The sequence below is a fragment of the Stylophora pistillata genome, chromosome 4 (assembly GCF_964205215.1).
Source record: "Stylophora pistillata chromosome 4, jaStyPist1.2, whole genome shotgun sequence".
Classification (NCBI taxonomy): Eukaryota; Metazoa; Cnidaria; class Anthozoa; order Scleractinia; family Pocilloporidae; genus Stylophora; species Stylophora pistillata.
Genome location: NC_142522.1, coordinates 44,539,427 through 44,561,352, shown reverse-complemented (window position 1 = coordinate 44,561,352; position 21,926 = coordinate 44,539,427). Strand labels below are relative to the sequence as shown.

The window sequence follows — 21,926 nt, the reverse complement described above, 5'->3', positions numbered from 1 at the left end:
AGAAAGTTTGTGGGTACGTGTATATGAAATGCAGATATCCTAAAGTTTTGGCAGGAATTTTTTTCATCAGCAAATGACGAGTAAGGAAAACTAGACCTTTCGTAAGGTTTATTATTAGCTCAACGGCATAAGAAGTGACAGTAACCAGCAGGGTGGAGAAAATGTGTCAAAGAATAAATAAAAAACAATGAGCAAGTGGCGCCATGTGTAATGAAAAAAAAAATGACGGAGATTTGTATCACCATTCGAATGAATGAGCCTTGATTCTGTTTTGTTTGGTCTCCATAGGATTTGGGAGATTGTTTGGGTTGTGTCTTGGTAACAATTGACCTCCTTTACTCACCTTAATCTTCCGGAAACACGGTTGCTTTCTATTTACAGCCTCACCCTTATTAGTTTGATATTATTTGACGATGACTCTTTGAATAAGTCAACAAAATAAATATGGAATTAGGCAAATTTTTGTGTACAAAATAGGAAGTACTTATAGTGTACTTGATACAAATCAATTACTTCATCAGCTCGCGCAAGATGAATTACACTGCTAAGAAAAGACTTTGGATTAAAGCAGAAAGAGAGAGATTGGTTTATTTTATTTTCAACCTCGTTGCAAAACAAAATATCGAAACACTTCTGCGAATGGTAATCTTAGCCATCTGAGTTGTTTGGCCGGCTTTTCCGGTTTCCAGGAAGGCGCGCAACGATCCACGATTTCATGATATGGAATTTATAAATTTCAACACTACTGCTAGCAGTTATAATTACTCGAATTGAATTTCAACTTAATCTGTGACTAAGGCTCTTTCAACAAATATATATATGAATGTCAATTATGTTCAAAAGTTAGTCCTTCGTTGTGAGGAAAACAATTTTCTGCGCCCTGTCAATCATGCGGTTTAAACTTTGACAAAATTATATGCACTTTAAAAGGGAAAGACACTTCTTTTGTTTTAAGGCTTTCATTCGTACAATAACTGTCCTAAACGGGCTAACCACAAAAGGCCAGTTGGTATGATAATAACCTATGATTTATTAGCAAAACATTTAATAACAGGTAAGGCTGGTGTGTTTTTTAATAACAGGTAAGGCTGGTGTGTTTTTTAATAACAGGTAAGGCTGGTGTCTTTTTTTTCACTCGGCCTTGTGTGGTGGAGTGATTATTATGTGACCAGAAAATTCGACCTCGTCCTCAAGAGTTTTTGACAGAACTCAGGTGAAATAAGATTTCATTTGATTAGTTATGATTACTATAAGGAACTGGGTTTGCCAAATACCTGACCACAGGCGACTCTTAAAAGAATTGAGTGTTTGTTTTGCATGAATCATGGCGAAGATTTCACGGATAATCAACTTTCCACGCATTGCTTTACAGTTTTCTCAGTTTGCTTTGTCCGGAAATGATATTTTTTCAGGCTTCTCGTTGAGCCACCATTCAACAGATTAACCAAGGTCGAATGAAACTCGGCCATAAATTCTAATATGAACCTTTCTTCGACTGTTTGCTTTTAATTTTGATAAAAGAACTACCTCCAAAGAGTAAAACCACGTAGATCGTAAGTGTGCTGATGGGATTACGTGGTTTGTCTGATGCGGTCATCTTAAACAGATTTCCTAAACGGTTGACAGCGGTTTTATTTCAAATGGATAAAGTTGAACAAGTCGTGCGGAGTAGAATTTTGACAAAAAACACGAGTGGGGTTTTTATTTCACCAAAGATCTCAGGAATGCAGTTCATTTGCATTGAAAGAAGCGTTTCTATTTTAAGGTTTCATGTCAGAACTTGTTGCTATGTTGTATCACAACTGATTCAATCTTTGTTATTATTGTGGCAACATATTAAATTTTATTTTTGAGTCCTGCTGACCATGCAGATGTTTTAAGTTCTTTACGAACTGGATGTGTGCAGGAACTGCGTGAATATTGGTTTTAAAGTTTATTTGAGAGATCGAGCGCCTTTCACTCTCTTAATTTCCCTTGCAATAAAGCCTTGGTCAAACGGCGCATGATAGTCGATGATAGTTGATTCTCTTCAAACTATCATCAACTATCACCAACTATCATTCGCATGGTCAAACGGCCAAAAAAGTTCGTGATAGTTGATGATAGTTCACCGGCAGTCGCGCGAGCAAAGTCACGCGAGCAGCTAGTTCCAGGCTCTTTCCGCGTAAAATGTGAACACTAACATGGCTTCGCGTGAGACAAACAAACTTGTTGAGGTATGAATTTACAACGAAAGAGGGCGGCAGCTTGCTTCAGTTAATAGTAATCGATTTTTTTGAGGAATGTACGTCTATTAGACGTAATATCAGGTCATTACTCCATCTCGCCGTTGAACGTTTAGTGAAACGGTGTTTTTTCGGCGGTGTCTCTTCGAATTCCTGCGAGTTGACGCTTTCTCCAGATTCTTGGTTTTCAATATTTTCTTTCTCATTATTATTATCATCTTACGTATAAAAACGAATTTTTGAAGCTAAAGCTGAGCCTCGCGAGGAACTTTTGGCGACCATTTTAAACGAGTCCGCCGATTTTCGAGGAAAACAGCTAACCAAAAACTATCATGAACTATCATACGCGTGGTCAAATGAGAAAAACTATCATCGACTATCATGAAGAATTTGAACAAGCTCAAAATGAATGATAGTTGGTGATCGTCGATGATAGTGCATGATAGTAGGTGGTCAAACGAAAGCGCGCGCTTCAACTATCATCGACTATCATGCGCCGTTTAACCAGGGCTTTAGATATATTTAGAACAAGGTCGGAATTGGGAACTGTTCTTTTGTTTATCTTCTTGGCGATGATAATCGACTTTTCCATGCACGTCTTTTCGATTTACTATTTTTGTTTGATCCGGAAATCATTGTGATATTGGTTGTATTGCTGCGCAAACTTTGTGAGAACAGTTTGAAATCACTCAAATTAATCTCAACCTGGTGAAAACACTTGAGGCGAAAGCGAGCAAAAAAAATAATCAACTACATAATCAAAAAGAATCAAGGAAGCGACTGGTAGGGTGAAGTGCTGAAACTGAAGGATAGTAGTCGAAATATGATTTCACCGTCCTTTTTTTAAGCATTGCTTTCAATTCAGAGTAATTATCGACCATTATCGCTACCTTCATTTCTTTTGATCGTGTCATGATCTTTGTCGCAATTTTTTTCGACGACAAGATTCTTCGTTTTTTTCTTATCAACAGGTATTATAGAGAAATATCACCATGGCGGGCTTGCCTTGCAGACCTCCGTCAGTAGGTATCCTACTGCCGCAGAATCTCTCTTACGAGAAAGTAGAATTTGATCAAGTCTGCGTCCCTGCCAACGCCTTGATCATAGCTGAAAACGAGCAGATATTTCTGGCGATGGCAAACGTCTTGAAAGAGCTCAAAGCTGTTCTGATTGGCGATGCTGGCTACGTTTACACAGGGAAAATTGGCTCTCGGCAGGTCTTCTTGCTCAAATGTCGCGGCCCTGGAGCAGTTGTTCAGACCATCAAGAAGCTCAGACCAAGGGCTGGTTTGTTTTTGGGGTTTGCCAAATCTCTTGTGAACAGACCTCATGAAATCGGTGATATAATAATTGCAGAGGCAGTTTTACGAAGGGATGGCAAGCAAGAAAGACTTGAAAGTTATGGCTGCAGTGAGTGTTTGATTAATGTGTTTGAAAACGGCAAGTATGGCTGGACTCCTCCAAAATATCGCAAACAAGCTGTCCATGTTGGAAAAATTCTGCATATGGGAGATGTTGCCAAAAACGAGAAAGCCAGCGCAGTTGCGGTCAAGACTTCAAGTTTGGGTAAGTAAGATTACTGGAGGCATGTATTCGTGCATGAATGCTATTGATTTCTTGTTCTTTTCTTAAATAGCGTTAAAACTGTCGCAAATTATTTTGTGGCGTAGACTTAAACCGTCGCGCGTTTCGAAAGCTCAGCGTTGTGTAGGCCGTTTTGTTGGGGAACTCTTTCTAAAATAGGAACAGAAAAATCAAGGAAAATATTTTTATTGACTATAATTCATTTATATCTGGACTTTCCTGAACTTGAACAACTCAGACAACTGGACGTATGATGAACCGACCTTAGTAACATGTTTAAGCTGAATATTTATGGAAAAGGCAAACGAAGAAAAAGAAAAAGAACTCTATACTTATTTGCTCACACTCCCCCAAATCCTCAGAGATCAACATTGGAAAAATTGAAAAATATCCTTGTCCGAATTAAATTGACATGCCTTCATTTTAGTGTGGTAAAAACGGCTGCAAGCGGTTGGGGAAAAAATTAACTTCTCCTACGAGAAAATATTCTCATGTTTCTCTGGTCAGTAACATATCTCTGACTCTATCTTCTTGTGCTCTAGATGTTTCAGAATGCATCAAAGGCCTGGGAAAAGAATGGATTTCAATCCTCAGTGTCACGGGAACCCCGCGTTGTCATGGCAACCAGTCCTGGGAACCTTACGTAGCAGCGGTGATAAGCTCGTTTGTCAATCGAGTGTTAGAAGACGACCAAGTGTTTGCTGTCTTGGGAGGGGAGGGTAGGTGTCCCCGACAACATAGTCCTCTTTTGAGCGACCCTTCGCAAGAGACAATGGATTGCTCGACGAAGATTAATGGTCATGATGGTATGATATTAGTACAGTTTATTTACCATGTGCTTATTACAAGTAGATTATGAGCTCAAGATTTCTATCGCGTGATATTTGATGAAAGAGAAGCCCGAATCAGCCATGACAATTAGCATTTGAGAGCGAATAATCAAATCGGTTCGGTATAAATCTAACGTCTGGTCGTTCAAAACCTAACAACATAACATGCTCATGGCTCATTTTCTATCACGGATTACAAAGTGGGTAGCATAACTAATCAGATTTCAGCATTTACGCATGTGCTCTGGTAGCACGAAGCAAAGGAAAATTATTTTTCTCTACAAAGTTGTGCAGTTATAGCTAACCAGACGTAAAACATGGGAAATTGTTCAAGAGCTCTGCTTTAAGAAACACACAATCCGTTTCTCAATAACTTAACGACAAATTTCACTTCTGATTATAATGACTATAACAATTAATGAATGCCTTGGGCGAACTCACCTCAGCACCTAATAACAATTACAACAAGAACAATAGATGACAATACCAATAAGAAACAGTTGATTTCATGACTTGATCATCTTGTCCGTTTCATGTGCATGTTTTCAGTATACCAGTTTGCAGACCTCAACTTGAGCCAGGAAAACATTAAGAGAAAGGCGGAGATGAACTGGGCACAGTTACAATATGCAATGAGTATTGGATTATTGCATCTGCCGCCTCAGCCTAACTCACAGTCAAACACTCATTCCAGTCAGGATCGTTTCAGAATATTATCTTCATCGAAGTTTCCTGTGGAAAATGGCGACAGAAGAGAGATTGCTTCGCCTGTCTCAAAGCATTTACCAAAATCAGCAGACAATCCTGGGACACACCCAAGCTTGAAGCCCACGCGTACCCAGCCTTTGCCACCCCTCCCCTCAGACAAATACGCAAGGGCCGAAACACCAAAAAGAAAAATATCTGCACCATCCGCCAAAAGTAAAATATCAGGAAGGAGCAGCCAGTCCCTTTGTCCAGCTGTAAGCTCCACCATGGCTCTAACCACGGAGGCGGCACTGTTGCCTTTGGGAGCCACTCTTCAGAGTCAAGGAAGCCGTTACGATATTATTTGGATGAGAGCAGAGGAGAGAACAGCAATTAGCAGCCAGCTGGATGGGCGTTTCCTTCCTCCGATAACACCAATCAAGAATAAGTAAACTGATTTGTTACGCGATGCTTTGTTACGTTCGTGGCGGTAGCTCAGTATTATAGGGTCCTTTAAAATAGTAGTAAATAGCGTGCTTTAGAGATATTTTTGCATATACCTGCATGATATTTTACTTTCAGGTGGGGGGCTGTTCAGAATGTTTATCTTTCTGTGTGTTTCAGTAAAGCAGTGGAGACACAAGGTCAAAGTTTATGACCGACAGGCATTAAATAGCCTTACAAATATGGTACTAAAGTCAATCGAAGTAAAATAAGTACATATTAAGTTCGTTTGAAATGATATCAGACCAACATCACTCAGTCGTGAACAATGCCATCGCCTACAGCCTTTTGTACGATCAACTGCTGCTAATTTAAACACCGTTTAATGCATGAGTTATTTAAATGACCTCCCGCAAGAGATCATAAATTGTTTATAATTTCTTGCCTCTCGCTTTTGTCAGTGAAATCTAACAAAGCAAACCTACACGAAGCACACTAGAGAAATTGGACTGAGCAACCTTTTAAATCAATCAGTCTTGAGATAGAATAAATATATGAAAATCATATATTTGATAAATATATGATTTTCATATATTTATTCTATCTCATTTATCACTTTCACGGGTTCATTACGAATCAACTTAACGGCCTGCTCTCAGTTGGCTTGTTAGCTCAATTGGTAAGAGCGCTGCACTAGTATCGCAGAGGTCAGTGGTTCGAGTCCCGTACAGGCCTGATTTTTTTTTAGGTCTGATTTTCGCTATTGCTTAAATAGCGCTATCTACTGCGAGGATCGTGCATCATACGTATCAGTCAGTCTTGTTTTTCTTGATCCCTGTCCAAGCACAGATGGAGTTGTGAACATTGACTCATGCAGTTCTCATACGTACCTATCATTTATCTTTGAATTTGTCGCTTTATTCACGCGCTCCTGTCTGGTTAAGTCAATATGCATACAATTCGCTGCGCGAACGTTTTTGCAGGAAGCTCATCAGACACTGAGCTGATTATTAGCGAATCGTTCACTTCTAACAAACGGAGCATTTAAGTTGTGTATCAGCTAAGGTGTCTCACCGCGCATTCCTGGTCTAATTTATCCTGTTTGTGAGTCCTCCCCTCCACCAACTAATCGACCCATCTATTTGTAATCAACCTCCCCCCCTCTTTTAAAAGGTATAAGTTAAGATAGAAGTATTCTCCCAAACCTTCATTCACTCGTTTTCTCAATAACATCACGTTCAATGCATTGTAGTAAAAATTCGTGTTGGTCTTGTGATTAAACACTAGCAGTTATTTAGAAAAAACACTGTTTATTTATTCACATTCAAGTATTTCACATTATTTATGTGAAAATGAAAATGATAACCAGATACTTAGTATCAAAATGTCATCGGATTTTTTCTCCTTGAATTTTCACAGTCCCGCCTCAACCTACCCGAATGGTTCTCTATTTTCTGAATTGGACAGGAGAGCAGAAATGTTTCTTTATTCTACTTTTTAGCCTTGGCGCCAGATTTTAATTGAAGTCAACGTTACATTGTTTCTCTTCCTGTACCTATTAACATATCTCGAAGGCTTGTTTACGCAATACCGACATGTTTCTGATGTTGCTCCAATTAAATCAAACTCAGCTGTTTTCGCTTATACTTAAGAAAATTAAAACTGCGAACTCAGGGATATTTTCACAAAGATTGTATCACAGTGACATAAAAGTAAAACTTTTCGGTGGTATTAACAACTGAAACTCGGAAATGAGGAAATATCTATCACCTCGTAAGTCGGCTCCTTGAAGTCGTGATCTACTTAATAAAATCCGAATGCCTGTTGGAGACTATTCACCATTCAGGTTCTACTAGTAATAAATCCTTCGCAAACTTTTCAAATTCAAATTCGTTTCGGGTTCTCTTGTTGCGCGACACAAATTGGAAACGTTGCGATTTTCTACGAGTAGAAAGATTGGCTAACACCGAAAAAAAATGGACTTTTACTGAAAATGTTCCATTTTATGCTTCCGAAACAAACAAGCGCCGACAAGTGGGCACATCCTCAGGAGACACGTTAAAAGGTTTTTTTTAAGCTTTAGTTTTCCTACAGCGCTAATTACCGTTTAAACATCAATAATTAAAGTGGATATCAATGTTTCACAGGCCACCTGCTGTCTTCCTACCAAACAAAAACTCACACGTATAAAGATGTATAAAGATCTCACATGTATAAAGATCGCACCGAAGATAAGAGATCTGCATATCAAAAGAGGAGATCAGTTTTCACCTTTTAACAGAAATAAAGAAAGTCTTGCCGCTGTTTTTTCTGGTCATAATTCCATTTTGTACAGGTAAGGCACAATTTGGGAAATCAAAAACCCAACACTGAAGATTTCACAAAATCATTGGACTGCGATGAACCAAGAAATTATAGCTTTTTAAAATTAGCATAAAGGGTAAATGGATGGCCGCGCATTTCGAACCAATTCAGTTCCAAAAAGTATTCTGACAACATTTCAGTGATTGTTTTCATAGGAATGAATTTGCCCGTTAACCGAGTCGTTGCCCCTTCATGTTTCAGCTCGAACATCTAAACAGCTCGAAGCAAGTATCGCTTGCAAAGGAAAAGTTTATGTCATTGGGGATCAGAACGGAGCATCACAAATCTCAAATGATCCGACGAAAGTCGCCTCAAATTACACTGTATTTCCTTCAAGTGACGTCATTGGCGTTAGGTGCTTCAACGGAAAAGTTAAACCATGGATAATAGGAAGTCTAAGCAATGGATTAGTCACCGACAATCGATGGACATGCATAAGTCAAGCCCCCAAGTCTCACGCGTATTACTTAAACAACGATATTGGCCCGCTACCACTGGCTTTTGTGAGCTATGCAAACAAGAAGGACAGTCCGTGGGGAAAAATCTCAGGTATTAGTGAGGATGCAGTGTGGATCTCTACTGTCGAAGATGATATCACCTTTTTGTTTTGCATGAGAAGGCTGTCTGACGTGTCTCTGAATTGGGTTGAGCATTCGTCAAAGGGTATGTTGCCAAAAATGTTTAAACAATGTTAACTTACTTGAATTTCCAAGCAATTCAAGTCCTGTCAAAAACTTTCTAGATTTTATTGACATAGGTTTTTTAAAGACTTATAAAAGATGAGGTCTGAAAACTGGTTAAAAAAAACATTCGTTTGGTCTGAAATGGGGCCAGGACTTTTTGGCCTACCAGCAGTCTCTTATTGCTGCTGAGGCAGTGAAACGGCTAAGCCTGCGAAAGTTGATCTGTTCATAACACTGGCAGACCTCCAGCATGTTTGCCTCGATGTCCGGCCCAAATCCTGTGGGCCGTCGCCGTCAATGCCGCAGCTCTAGCTTGCATACAGGTGTGTTAGGAGTTGGAGAACTGAGCGGGACACCCTTACTAATATAAGAATTCCAAGGAGTATATTAGTAGGGATTTTGGAACCTTTTTTACTAAAAAAAGCGTATGTTTTATTCTATGTAAACAGCATAGTATATCAATCTCGGTAAGAAATGGTGTGGGTAAGAAAGAAGAGTACTAAGTCATATCGTGTAAGAAAGTGATGCATGCTGGGTTAAAATACACTCACACAGACTGTCCACCATAACACTTAACTAGTTCGAACTATGTTTCCCCTCAACAGGGATCTATCAAGCCACGATTGATGACGTAGATTACTCGTTGCGTAATCACTCTCGATCAGAACACCTTCTTGGTGACGTCATGGAATGCTTTCAAGAGTGCCTGGCTGATCCTCAGTGTCTTTCGTTCAACTTTGAGCATGATTCAGTTCTACCCACAAGGAAGTGCGAGTTGAATGCAGCTACAAAAAGACAAGACGTATATAAGAACGATCCTTCGCAGTAAAGCACTATTTGAGCAATAGTGGAAATCAGACCTGAAAAAAATTTCAGGCCTGCACGGGATTCGAACCACTGACCTCTGCGATACTAGTGCAGCGCTCTACCAATTGAGCTAACAAGCCAACTGGGAGCAGGCCATCAAATTAATTCGATATAAACCCGTAGATGATAAATCGAACAACAACAAACATATGAAACATATGAGTGAACTGCGGTTATGAGACGTATATAAGAACGATCCTTCGCAGTAAAGCACTATTTGAGCAATAGTGGAAATCAGACCTGAAAAAAATTTTTTTTTCAGGTCTGAATTACGTCAGAAGATCCACAGAATTACGTCAGAAGGCCTGGTTACACATACTATGACAGAATTTGAACATTGGAGTTTTAATGCATTTTAGTAGTGATTGCTTAGACGAACAGTTTCTTTGCAATTTGTCTGAAATTTTCTACACATGACACGCGTACTGGTAGATACTGGATATTGTGTAAGTACACTTAGTTATTAGTGAGAAACACTCACGAGCTAGCCTTGGGTGAAAATACTCAGCAAGTTATGTAAGCGAATTAAAGATTTAAAACAGAAACAATAGTCAGTTGTCTGAGTAAAAATAGACTGCCCCGAAGACTGCCATTTGCCGATTTTTTAATTCCTCAGTCAGACCTACATTTTTGCGCTCGGCATCGACGATATTCCAAGTAGCTTGAATTTGAGGTTGTCAAAGTCAACATAAAAACATATTGATATTCTAGGCTTTGTTTGAAACCACACCATCGTCGTCTTATCCGTTTAAATCCCGTCCTTTAAAATTTACTGACCTTAAAAGAAAGTGAGCAAGCTATATATAGCTGTGCTCGAAAATTTACAATTGCCGTGAAAATGACGAGGCTGTCAAGAATGTTATGAATTATTGGGCTACTTTAGTTAAACTGCGCCTCGATTCCAGAACCAAATATTTCTAAAAATGTAAGAATTTTTCTTCATGTGTGCTTGTTCTTTGTTCCTTTTTTCAGCGTCTCGGCTCCACGGTTTTTCGACTTTGCAGATTTTCTTAAAATTGAAGTGAACATGGGTTAATGCAGATGATTGTCTACAGCCCTCTTTTGCTGAGGCGTTTCCTTTCAATTAAACTTTTGATGACTACCACTAAGCAAACACTGCTGCATTACACTGACAGTTGAAACAGAAACAAGCTGTCGTAGTCACAAAGTTTCACACAAGCTAGCTCCATTCTCCAAAGAAATGGGACCTCTTTCCTTTTATGATAACTTTTTTCTTTTTTTTTTCCGTATCGCATGTGCAGGTATTGAACCGGCAACCGTAAGAAAAAGAAGAGGCCGTTTACCAACTCATGGTGTCGTGCTTTGTATTCTAGTCAAAAACAGGAGAACTTAAAATATATAGATAATTTAAGAAGGTGACATCACCCCGACATTTTTTACACAAGTCCTTATTAATTTCCTGAAATTTTGAAATTTTATGATAGCCGGAAAACATCCTATTATAACATTTCTCCTTGAAACTTCGAAATCAGCTGAGAAGTAACATTCTAAAAAAAAAACAACGACCAGCTCTGTTCTTTCCGTGACGCTTAAAAATGGAATGTAGATTCTTTGATGCAATAACTGGCGTCATTCTTTGTTCAATTAAACTGCATTTTCATGGTGAGGATCTTAACAAAATTAAGAACTGGTAAACATAAATCAGCATTATAAATTAAAGTAACTTGAAATTCTCAGATAAAATAGTCTTAATTTCGGATAGTGGTGAAGAGACAGTTCTTTGTAAGCACCGTTCATGATGGCGCCGTTTGTCACTCACAATAGGCCTTTTGCAGCTAGAGATCACATGCTTAGATACAGCATAGCAACGCCATACTGGAGAGCAAGCACTCCAGTGATCTCAGACAGTATAGAGGTCACAGAGGTCTGCATTCAAACAAAGAATACAGCGGATAACAGGTCAAAAGTTATCCCAATTCGAGAAATCCAGTAAGAAGTAATCAACAGCTTCTCCGGAGTGTATCAGCAGCAAAATCACACCAAAATTCGTTTTTCGCTGATACACTCCAAGGAAGCTGTTGATTAAAACTTACAAGATTTCTCGAATTGGGATACCCTTTAACTTGTTATCCGCTGTATTCTTTGTTTGAATGCAGACCTCTGTGATCTCTATTTTGTCTGAGATCACTGGAGTGCTTGCTGTGGCGTTGCTATGCGGTATCTAAGCACGTGATCTATAACTGCAAAAGGCCTATTACTCTTTGGAATAGGTGGACAGCAAGAAAAAAATTAAGAATCTAAGGACTTGTCAATTATTATTGTTTCACCATAAGTACTTTGTCCCTAAAATTAAACTGAACGCAACAACGCACTGCTTATATTGCTGACGAAAACTGACTGAGGTGAGAGGAGAAAGTGATAATGATAATAATAAAATAATAATAATAATAAAAATAATAATAATAATAATAATAATAATAATAATAATAATAATGATACAGCCCGAGGCTGTTCACCGTATGCTTGACCCCAGTTGCATGGAAGATCAGAGCCGCTGAAGGATACCGGATGTCCAAACCTATTAACAGCAAGGTTACGGGACTCTTGTATATTGATGATATCAAGATCTTCGCTGCATCGGAGAGTAAGCTTGAACGGGTTATGAAGATGGTTAAGTCATCTATGGAAGATGTGGGACTTCAATGGAACCTAAAGAAGTGTGCGGTGGCCCATGTGAAAAGGGGGGTACAAGCGACTGCTGTCTCAGGGGGGAGAGTTCTGGAGTCGACTAGAATACCATATCTTGATGATGGTGAGCGGTACAAGTTCCTTGGAGTACTTGAGAGTGTTAGGCAGGAGGATAAGTTGGTCCTGGAGTGTGCAGCAAGAGAGTACCTCAGACGATTGTCAGTTATTTGGACAAGTCCCTTGTCGGATTATAATCGGGTGATAGCGTCAAATCAGTTTGCATTGCCTGTTCTTGGATATCTTACGTGGACACAACAGTGGCCGGTGATGGAACTTAAGCAGATCAATAGGGAAGCGCGCAAGATTGTTGTCGAGAGTGCGGGTAGACACCCATGTAGTTCGAATGCATTGTTGTATATGCCAAGAAGTAAAGGAGGGCGGGGATTGCGCTCTGTTGAAATGGAGTACAATGCCACAAAGATCAAGGGTGCAGTCAGACTCCATAATAATGAAGATCGTGCACTGGGAATGGTACGGGAGTTTGAAGAGCAAGCGGCAAGGACGGGGCGTAGGTCCATTTTTAAAGAAGCGGCTAAGTGCGCGGAGGAGTTGGGGCTGGAGTTGGATTTGGAACACGCGCAAGGGATCAAGAAAGAGGTACACAGGTGCCAAATTGAGAAGTTAGAGGATGAGATCAGAAACCAACGATGGCAAGGGCGTCTAGTGACTACTAGGCTGGAGGATGAGAGTTTGAGTGCCGATGGGTGTTTCTGGTGGCTCACAGAGTGGAAGAACTGCCCATCACACACAATTGCTGGACTCGTCGAGCTATACAAGCAGCTCTTGCCAACGCGAGTATACACGAGTCAGAAGACCCACACAAGCGGAGAAGGTGAGGGGAGGTGCAGATTATGCGGCAAGGCTCCAGAGAGCGCGCGTGGCTCATATCTTGTCAGGATGCAGTGCGCTGGCCCAGAGCAAGTATCTCTCTAGACACGACGCAGCACTGAAAGTACTGTTTTACGAACTGTTGTATGATGAGAGAGTTATAGACGAGATACCACCCAGGTACTCACCCGACAAGCCGAGGCCCGTGTATGAGTCAGAGAATGTTAAAGCTTATTGGGATGTCCCTATATATGCTGATCAACAAGAGGTCAGATGCAATAGGGTGGATTCACGCATTGTAAATCATATGTGCAAGAGAGTTGTGACGCTGGAAATGAGCTGCCCGTGGGTTAACAATCGGAAAAGAAGGGATGAAGAGAAGACACTGAAGTATGGACCCCTTCGCTGGGAACTAAGGCAGCAGTTCCCAGGCTACGAGGTGAAGCAATATAACATCATAATGGATGCCCTCGGGAGGTGGTCACGGGAGCTGGATGTCATGATGCGCGAGCTGGTGGGAGGCAGAAGCACAGACGTACTGTGAAAGATGCATAGGGCAGTGCTCTCGGGCACACTGAATATTGCCCGGACTTTCAAGGTGGTAGTTTGAGTTCCTGTTAGAAGGAGGACCGTAGACACATCGGAAAAGCTTTTTAGGATTTGTTAATGCACAGTTATTTTTTACTCCATGGCTCACAGGTTACGGTTTTCGCCCTGTGCTGCTTGATTAGAATGTAGCATTCAGTTGATTCCTCTGCGAATATAATAATAAGCTTTATTTCAACTGATAAAACTAAACGGCAATCTAATAGATTGGCCGGCTGGTATAAACTAGTGATCAGCATGATAAATAGTGTCAATCAAAATCAAAGGAGAAACCCTATAAAGAACTAAAGTCTGAATTAAAAAAACAAAAAATATATAGAGAAGCTAATACTTATTTTAAACTACATAAATGACTAGATTTATCGTATTCTAAAAAATATTTAAAAAACTATTGCCTTAAATTTAGATAAAGACTAATAACATCATTGTGGGCTGAAAACAGGAAGCTGACAAAAGAATGTAAAGGGTCTGTGTCCATGCAGAGAAACAAAAATGCTTTTCAGTTTTTATTTATACTGAACTAGAATTAAATTTCGAATTCAAAACATATGAATGAGATGAAAATCTCATAGATATATTCTAGTTACTCTGGTGCTCTGTGTGGGGGGCAGGGGTGGGACAGGAAGCTAAACTTAAGTCAGAACTCGTGGTCGGCTTAATCACTGTCGAGACCCTAAAGCGCATGCGCGAGAGTAAGTCGAATTGTTTTTTAATTACATGTAGGCTTCAAGAACCAATTAAAAAGCATTTGAATGCACTGCGAGAATATTTTCATATACTTTTAACATGCCTCTCGCGTACTTTTGCAGGGACGTTAGGTTTACTTGTTACAAGGGAAAGTGAAAATCGCATTGATATTTTTACCATTGCGAGAGGATCTTGGTAATAGGCAGCGGTAAAACGGCTAAAACATTTATCTGTTAGGTGTAAAAGTTGACAAATTTTAACCCTTATAGTAAAAAGAACTTTAATCATAAATAAACATTTCCTGTGAATAAACTGGCCAAAATTTTAACCATAAGTCATGAACGCCATCGTCCTATTGACTATTGAGGTCCTCTTACGAGCGTAGGAGCACAAACAGTATTCGTCCAAAATTCATTTTCATTTTTGACGAGTAGTCATAACGCTGTAAATTAGATATTAAAAAAGACTGTTCATGACATGTCGAGCTTAGCGTTATAAAGAAAAGAAAAACAATGCAGTAACCAACTTTTATTGTCTGTTCCATAAACACAAATTAAACCGAACGTTCTTTGCCACATCACCCTTCTTACATTATCGACGAAAACTGACCGAGGTGAGAGGAGAAATTTACGTTAATATAAACGGTTCGAGTGGAAAATGGACCGAAAGAAAGCTGACGTCGAAATACCTAGAACTATCGATCGAAAAAGACTAAATGAAACGTCAAGTTGTACTCAAAGATAACTGCTGCTCCACATCAAAAGTCAGTAACAACAAATTAAAACTCTGTAAACATGTACCAGTTCGGTTGATCTTTCACGAAGATTAATTTTCAAGTCTAAATTCAGGCTATAGGTGGTTTGCAACCAATCTCTGGAGACACAGTAACATAATCTTGCTAAGAGCAATGATGATGTTTAAAAGTGAGGCCAAACTATATCGAACACAATCAGCTCGGTGTTTTCACTGATCCCTGCAGGCTATGGAAGTTCAATAACTGGAATTTATTGTATAATCATTCATTTATTTACTTGCGTTTTATTGTCCAGGAAAAACGAGCAAACCGCTCGAGACAAATTTTACGAGCAAAGGAAAGATAACTTATTTCTCCTTTGGCGGTTATAGTAACCTCAAGAAAAGCTAAGAGGACAAGATTACAACGGTCACTGTTCGATCAAAAAGCGAGATTTTAGCTGTGAAATGTGTAAGTTTTGATAATGAGAAACCGTGGCTCATGGAAAGTGTTAGCAACCACTTGGTTACCGATACCCAACGGAAATGTTTTGGTCTGAACAGAACTGAACGACCTAGTGGCAATCGTCTATATTGGCGGCCGAAAATAGATGATAACAATTGGCCCCAGTCCTTTGTACTCTATGCAAACAGAGAAGATTGTCCCTGGAAAAAGATTCCGGGTATCAGTAAAGACGCTTTCTGGATCACTACTCTGCATGAGGATCACGTGAGACTTATCTGCTGGCGAAGGTTATCTGATTTTCCTTCAATTGGAGAGAAGTAACCCGCAATTTAGCACCAAATTTTAAAATTTAGCACGCTTCACACAAGTGTGCAGGGAGCGTAACGAATTAAGAGATAAAGGCTGATAGTTTCGAAAGAAACTGTTTGGGGCTGTGTCGGTGGGAGTAATGAAATAATTTGGATATATCAAGATGTCACTTGATGTATGACATCTTGATATATCCGAATTAAGAGATAACCTTCTCCGAATGGAAACTCGCTGAGAAGACTGCAAGGAAATTTTTCAATACCTTTTAAAACATTAAAACTCGATTAAGAATGAAAATTGGATATTTAGTTTTGATGAGTATTCTTATTCATGAGTATTTTATCTTTGTGGTATCGTCACGATTCGTTCGGCTGTTTGCTTAACTTTGAATTCTAACATTAATTGCACATTGTTTCGTATAGATAAATGTCTCCAGCCTTCTTTGTCCATGGTGTTTCCATTCAATCAAAGTGCACTGTTGTGGTAAAACAAAAATAAACACAATTGTTGCAACAGCGTTTAGGTATACATCAAGTGACATCTTACTCAGTGAAATTGAAACAGATTTACTTGGATAAACGACCTAAAACATTTCCTTTTGTAGTAGAAATGAGATTTTTTGCATTTTATTTTCTGTTCAACATTCCGTTTTGCCAAGGTGAGTCATAATCAGGAAACTAAGAAGCCGGTAATCGTGACAAAGTTTACTACTGAGATCGGAGTAATTTTTTTAATTATCGATGTTGTACAGCAAGTTCACGTATCCGGCAAAGCCGGAGGGCGAATACTAACGAAAACGAACGATGTCATGTAAAAAACATATTTGAAATAAGGCAAATCCAATGAAAAATAATTTTCCTTTGGATGTAGTTAATTAATCAGTTCTTCTCCGCTGTACCTTAAAGAAACAAAACAAACAAAACACACACAAACAAAAGCGACTGTGAACCGTAAACGTGTCTTTGTCTTTTCGCTGATTTTGGTTTCTTTCTACCATAATGTAACTAATGAAAAATGTAACGAGTAAACCAAAGCTAACGAGAACCCTTACATGCACGAACGATGTCAATACAAATACTTATATTGTGCTCAGCAAAATTTTGATGTACATATTGTGTTGAACTAACTGCATGTTGGGGCCTGCCTTTATCTGATTAACGCACTCTTTTTATATTACTTGTAGTAGTGTCAGTTCTGCCTAAGCTCTTTACACTTAATACAACGTGTACTTACCTTTCAAATCCGATTGTTCTCGAACGGTGTGTCTCGGTACCCCCAGAACTTTATGAATTTCTCACAAGTTGTTGGAGGAGGCACCACATCGATCTAAGTACTATCATGTAGATCATCTCGTTTCTTTCCGAACGTGCACTGTTAGAATACCATAGAAAACCAGCATTATAATTTTTATGTCACCGTACCTTAGAAGCTGGTGCAATGATAATGGTACCGTTATACCCCCACGATTTCACAAAGAAGTGCATTACTGTGAAAAAGAAAAAAACATTGTAACTTAATGTTGACACAAAGAATTATTATTTATTCGTTAAAAAAAGAAACGAAAAATCTAAATAAGCAAATTTGATAGGGAGAATGTGCTTGGACAAAATCGCTTAGATTTTCACCGGCTTCAAGCTTCATTTATGATCAGTTGAAGTTCAGAGACGAAACTGCACTGTGTTTATAATAACTTCTGTTTGTATTTCAGGGAAAACGAGTGAATCGCTCGAAGCAAATTTTACTTGCAAAGGAGAGCTAACTATTTTTACCTTCGGTGATTACAAGACTTATGCTCAAAACAGTTCATGGGGGGACATCGTAATTAATGTCACTGTAAAATCAAAAACCCATCTCCTGGCTGTGAGATGTCGAAATTATCGCCAAAAACCGTGGCTTATGGGAAGTGTAAGCAACGGCCTAGTTACCGACACACGATGGAAATGTTTTGGTCTGAAAAGTGGTGAATTGGCAAGGAACTTGTTTTGGCGCAAGACAGCGGATGTCAGCCACTGGCCCCAGGCCTTTGCAATCCATGCAAACAGAGGAGATAGTCCCTGGGGAAAGACCGCGGGTATCAGCGAGGACGCCTTCTGGATTTCTACTGTTGAGGAAGATCATTCAAAGCTCTTTTGTCGGCGGAGATTATCTGATTTGCCTCCAGTAATAACAGAGAAGCTGTCTGAGGGTATGTGTTTTAAATTTACTGATTAATAAGGGTCAGTGAACAAAGCAAAAGCAGCGGTGTTTGTGCGATTAATGCATCTGTCGGTGATTGAAAGTGTAAGGAGCGTATTTCAGAGCAAAAATTTAATTTGCATAACAAGAAAATCAATTCCGTGAACTGGACTCGTAAACGTTGACTGATGAGCGAATGATGATAAGTTAAAAGCATCATTAAAACGCAGACAAGAAAGATGAGATAAACTAATCAGGATAACCTTAGTCTAGCCAAGTTCATGGAATATAATTTGCCACGTGATAAAGTACATGAAAAAATTACGCACTTCTGATCGGCAGAAAACGATTACATTTGTCATGCATGTAACCGCCTCCCGGTTAGCTCAATGGATAGAGCGCTGGACTGTTGTGCGGGAGGTCGAGGGTTCGAGCCCCGGTCGGACCAACACTCAGGGTCTTATAATAATTGAGAAGAATTTGCTACCTTTCTATAACATCAAGAAATGGTCAGATATTCTTGTCTTCTCGGATAGGGACGAATAAATGGAGGTCCCGTCTCCTGCAGGGTTGGGGTAGGAGACGTTAATTTCCCACACACGAGATTACTGTGTGATGGATGTCCTCCCCTGGGGTGGGATGGGTGGGATATTGGGCGCACTTAATTTGGAGCTTCGCTCTGTTGTGCGACCCTCACCACACTCTGGTGAAAGTGATTAAATATAAATATAAATATAAACACGAGTGCAAAGTTGTAACACGAGTGCAAATTACAAATAGCACGCGTGCACTGTCAAGATTTCGTGTGTCTTGACTTTTTGTGATACTTTTTTCATGAAGATTAATAATATTATTATGTAAAAGCATGATTTCTCGTCCTATTTGGTGTAAATAAGCACTTGTAAAATTTTTCAAAGACTACAAATTGCACTCGCCCAACGGGCTTGTGCAATTTTGTTGTCTTTGAAAGATTTGCTCGTGCCCATTAACACCAAATTGCTCTCGAAATCATGTTCTACCCATACTGAACATCAACAGATTATAATCTCTTTTAAACATGTATTTGTCGGTTTCTTTGCTCTCCTGGAGGGCCCTTCCGTATTAAATCGTGTAACTATGTTCCCTCTTTACAGGGATCTTTCAGGCTACAATTGATGACGTAGGTTACTCATTACGTAACCACACCAAGCGTCACCATCAGGTTCGTGACGTCATGGACTGTTTCGAGAAGTGCCTTGCTGATCCCCAGTGCCTGTCTTTCAACTTTGAGCATGATTCGGTACTACCCACAAGAAAATGCGAGTTAAATGGAGTCACGAAAGGACAAGATCCACGGAATTACGTCAGAAGACACGTGCAGAGTCAACTCAAAAGCAAGCACGGTGTATGTATTTCCGGAACCATTTTAGAAAGAAGCGTTTTGAAATTTGTAGGGAACATATCCCGAAGTATAGTACGTAATGCATCGAAAGAGTCCCTAAGTTAAAGACAGTTTAAAGTCGCGGTGTTCATATATCTGAAGGCTCAGATAAGAAGGAAGCATGCAATTTGAAAGTTGTAGTGTATGCATCTCAAGTGTCAGTTTTGAATCAGTCTAAAATTTGGGTGTTTAAGACCAAAGAACAACTTAAAGAGGAAATAGTTGGAAAGTTGCAGACTATACATCTCAATAGTTAGTTGAAAATGAGGCAGTTTGGAAGTTCAAGGGTAATATATCTCAAGACACAGTTGAGAAGGAAAGACTTTGAAAGTTGTGGTGTATTATCACAAGGTAGGTAGCCGGCATTACGACAGGAATATCTTGTAGCTTCAAAACAAACTACATGAACATACGCCATCTGGTTTTATCAGCTGCGTTGATAATGTAAATTGGCCGCCGTAAAGAGTTCTATGGCTAACGTTTCGAGCATTAGTGGGGGGGGGGGGGGGGTGGGGTGGGAGTATTGTAAGATAATTTGGTTTTATCTATTGAGTTGATAATGTAAATTGGCCACCGTAAAGAGTTTCTATAGCTGACGTTTCGAGCGTTAGTGAGGGGGGGGGGGGTGGGATGGAGGGTATTGTAAGATAATTTGGTTTTATCAACTGAGTTGATAATGTAAATTGGCCACCGTAAAGAGTTTCTATTGCTGATTTCGAGCGTTAGTGGGGGGGTGGGGTGGGAGTATTGTAAGATAATTTGATTTTATCAACTGAGTTGATAATGTAAATTGGCCACCGTAAAAGGTTTAAAAGGTGACGTTTCGAGCGTTAGCCCTTCGTCAGAGCGAACGGTTACCTTGTCACCTCCACCGACGCAGCACCACAGTTTTTTTCAGAAACTTACTCCCTCTATCCATGAACTCATGAACGAACGAGTTTTTGTAACTGATAGCTTGCTTTTCTTAGTTAGTAGATCACAGAATACTGAAACGAGTCAGGGATAAATTCGAAGGGAAATAACAACAGTTTTACTGAGAAACTAAGTGTGCTGGCAGGAAGTCGTAAAGCATCTTATTCGCATCAATTATGGTGAACGGATCGGTTTGTGCACTGATGAAAACCTTTATTGATTAATTGACTGATTAATTTAACCAAGCATTTGCAGACATACGTGCAAGTTTACTATACCATAGAGGAAGAGTTATCTAAAAAGTTTTACTTTCTTTACAAACATCAAACTAGATAAAGTTAAAAAGGGATCTATTTACAAAGCAGCGCTTAAAGCGCTCTGTGCGAATACGTGGTGGCATATAGTCATGACCAAGTTGACGTAAAGATTGATATGTACGTTTGTTCGGTAGAAGATCTGTTAAACAATGTGTATCTGTAACTGAAATTTTTTTCCCATAGTTGTTTATCCCTAGTTTGAATTATATCACTGATGGGTATGCGCTCCTTGGTGTAGCCATATTTCCATGCTCGCTTGCAGAATTTATCGATGTTAGAGGAGGTATTTACTACCATAAGCACATGCCCATACTTTAACTGCGTATGTAAATACGGACATAATTAAGCTATAAAATATGATCGTAAGTTCTTCTAAAGTGTACCCATAGTATTTACAAATTCTGAGGATATAGAGTCTTAAATTAGCCTTATCCACCATATTATGAAAATGAGTGTTCCAGTTGCGTGCATTTTCATGGAAGGTTACTCCCAATAATTTAAGTTCGCCATTTCTTTCAATCGTGGGCATAGTCCCATTGGACCTAAGACGGTCCCCTGTGGAACACCCCTGTCGATTTAAACGAACTTTGTTGTGACACCATCGACTACCAGTCTCTGATTACGGTTACTCAAAGAATTGATCATCCAGTTAATAACATAAGGGTTGATATTATATGACTTGAGCTTATTACATACAATCTGATGGGAAACAAATCGAAATCTTTATTAAAGTCGAAAGAATACGCCTTAACAAAGTCTGCATCTTTATCTAACCAATTTAACCAATAATGTTGACATTTAAGAAGGGCCATTGTGGTATTATGTCCCTTCTTACAGGCAAACTGGTTAAGCCCAATAGATGACTGCAGGGTAGACATTTTATGTTTGTAAACTGCCAGAAGTTCTGCTGTTTTACCTACGGTCTCTTTCCGATTTCGAAGAGCTCCGGACAAGGGATCAACTCGTTAGTAAAGAGAGAGATAAATACAGAAGGAAATGGTTATGGCCTAAAGAAGGCAATTTAAAACATCTTGTTCCTGTACTCATGACGAACACATTGTTTTGTACATTGCCAGACATA

The 21,926-nt window shown here is 39.4% G+C and overlaps 3 protein-coding genes across 4 annotated transcripts; all 3 read left to right on the top strand.

The window, feature by feature from the left end:
- Window positions 1–1,075: 1,075 nt before the first annotated feature.
- On the top strand, window positions 1,076–6,023 carry LOC111326681 (uncharacterized). 2 transcript variants are annotated; one of them, XM_022930740.2, is made up of 4 exons: window positions 1,076–1,213; window positions 3,197–3,791; window positions 4,352–4,615; window positions 5,189–6,023. In XM_022930740.2, the coding sequence occupies exons 2-4, from the start codon at window positions 3,218–3,220 to the stop codon at window positions 5,776–5,778; spliced, it is 1,428 nt and encodes a 475-aa protein (XP_022786475.2). In that variant the 5' UTR covers window positions 1,076–1,213; window positions 3,197–3,217; the 3' UTR covers window positions 5,779–6,023. The 2 variants fall into 2 exon arrangements, with proteins under 2 accessions (XP_022786475.2, XP_088613563.1); XM_088757437.1 differs by having other exon boundaries at window positions 1,083–1,110.
- A 1,498-nt stretch (window positions 6,024–7,521) lies between these two features.
- On the top strand, window positions 7,522–19,802 carry LOC148733954 (uncharacterized). Its single transcript, XM_088758058.1, has 4 exons — window positions 7,522–7,543; window positions 8,007–8,105; window positions 17,730–18,206; window positions 19,330–19,802. The coding sequence occupies exons 1-4, from the start codon at window positions 7,522–7,524 to the stop codon at window positions 19,680–19,682; spliced, it is 951 nt and encodes a 316-aa protein (XP_088614184.1). The 3' UTR covers window positions 19,683–19,802.
- On the top strand, window positions 8,299–9,794 carry LOC148733955 (uncharacterized; the record flags this gene model as incomplete). Its single annotated transcript, XM_088756458.1, has 2 exons — window positions 8,299–8,797; window positions 9,423–9,794. Coding segments are annotated over 2 exons (723 nt in total), but the record flags the coding sequence as incomplete, so codon positions are not given.
- Window positions 19,803–21,926: the final 2,124 nt, after the last annotated feature.

What these genes read in the sequence shown, in the direction of transcription:
- LOC111326681 (XM_022930740.2), top strand. Translation starts at nt 3,218, where the DNA reads ATGGCGGGCTTGCCTTGCAGACCTCCGTCAGTAGGTATCCTACTGCCG. An exon ending in GGTCAAGACTTCAAGTTTGG is followed by an intron (nt 3,792 to 4,351) that starts GTAAGTAAGATT and finishes CTTGTGCTCTAG; the next exon opens with ATGTTTCAGAATGCATCAAA. An exon ending in GAAGATTAATGGTCATGATG is followed by an intron (nt 4,616 to 5,188) that starts GTATGATATTAG and finishes GCATGTTTTCAG; the next exon opens with TATACCAGTTTGCAGACCTC.
- LOC148733954 (XM_088758058.1), top strand. Translation starts at nt 7,522, where the DNA reads ATGAGGAAATATCTATCACCTC. An exon ending in CATAATTCCATTTTGTACAG is followed by an intron (nt 8,106 to 17,729) that starts GTAAGGCACAAT and finishes TTTGTATTTCAG; the next exon opens with GGAAAACGAGTGAATCGCTC. An exon ending in AACAGAGAAGCTGTCTGAGG is followed by an intron (nt 18,207 to 19,329) that starts GTATGTGTTTTA and finishes CCCTCTTTACAG; the next exon opens with GGATCTTTCAGGCTACAATT.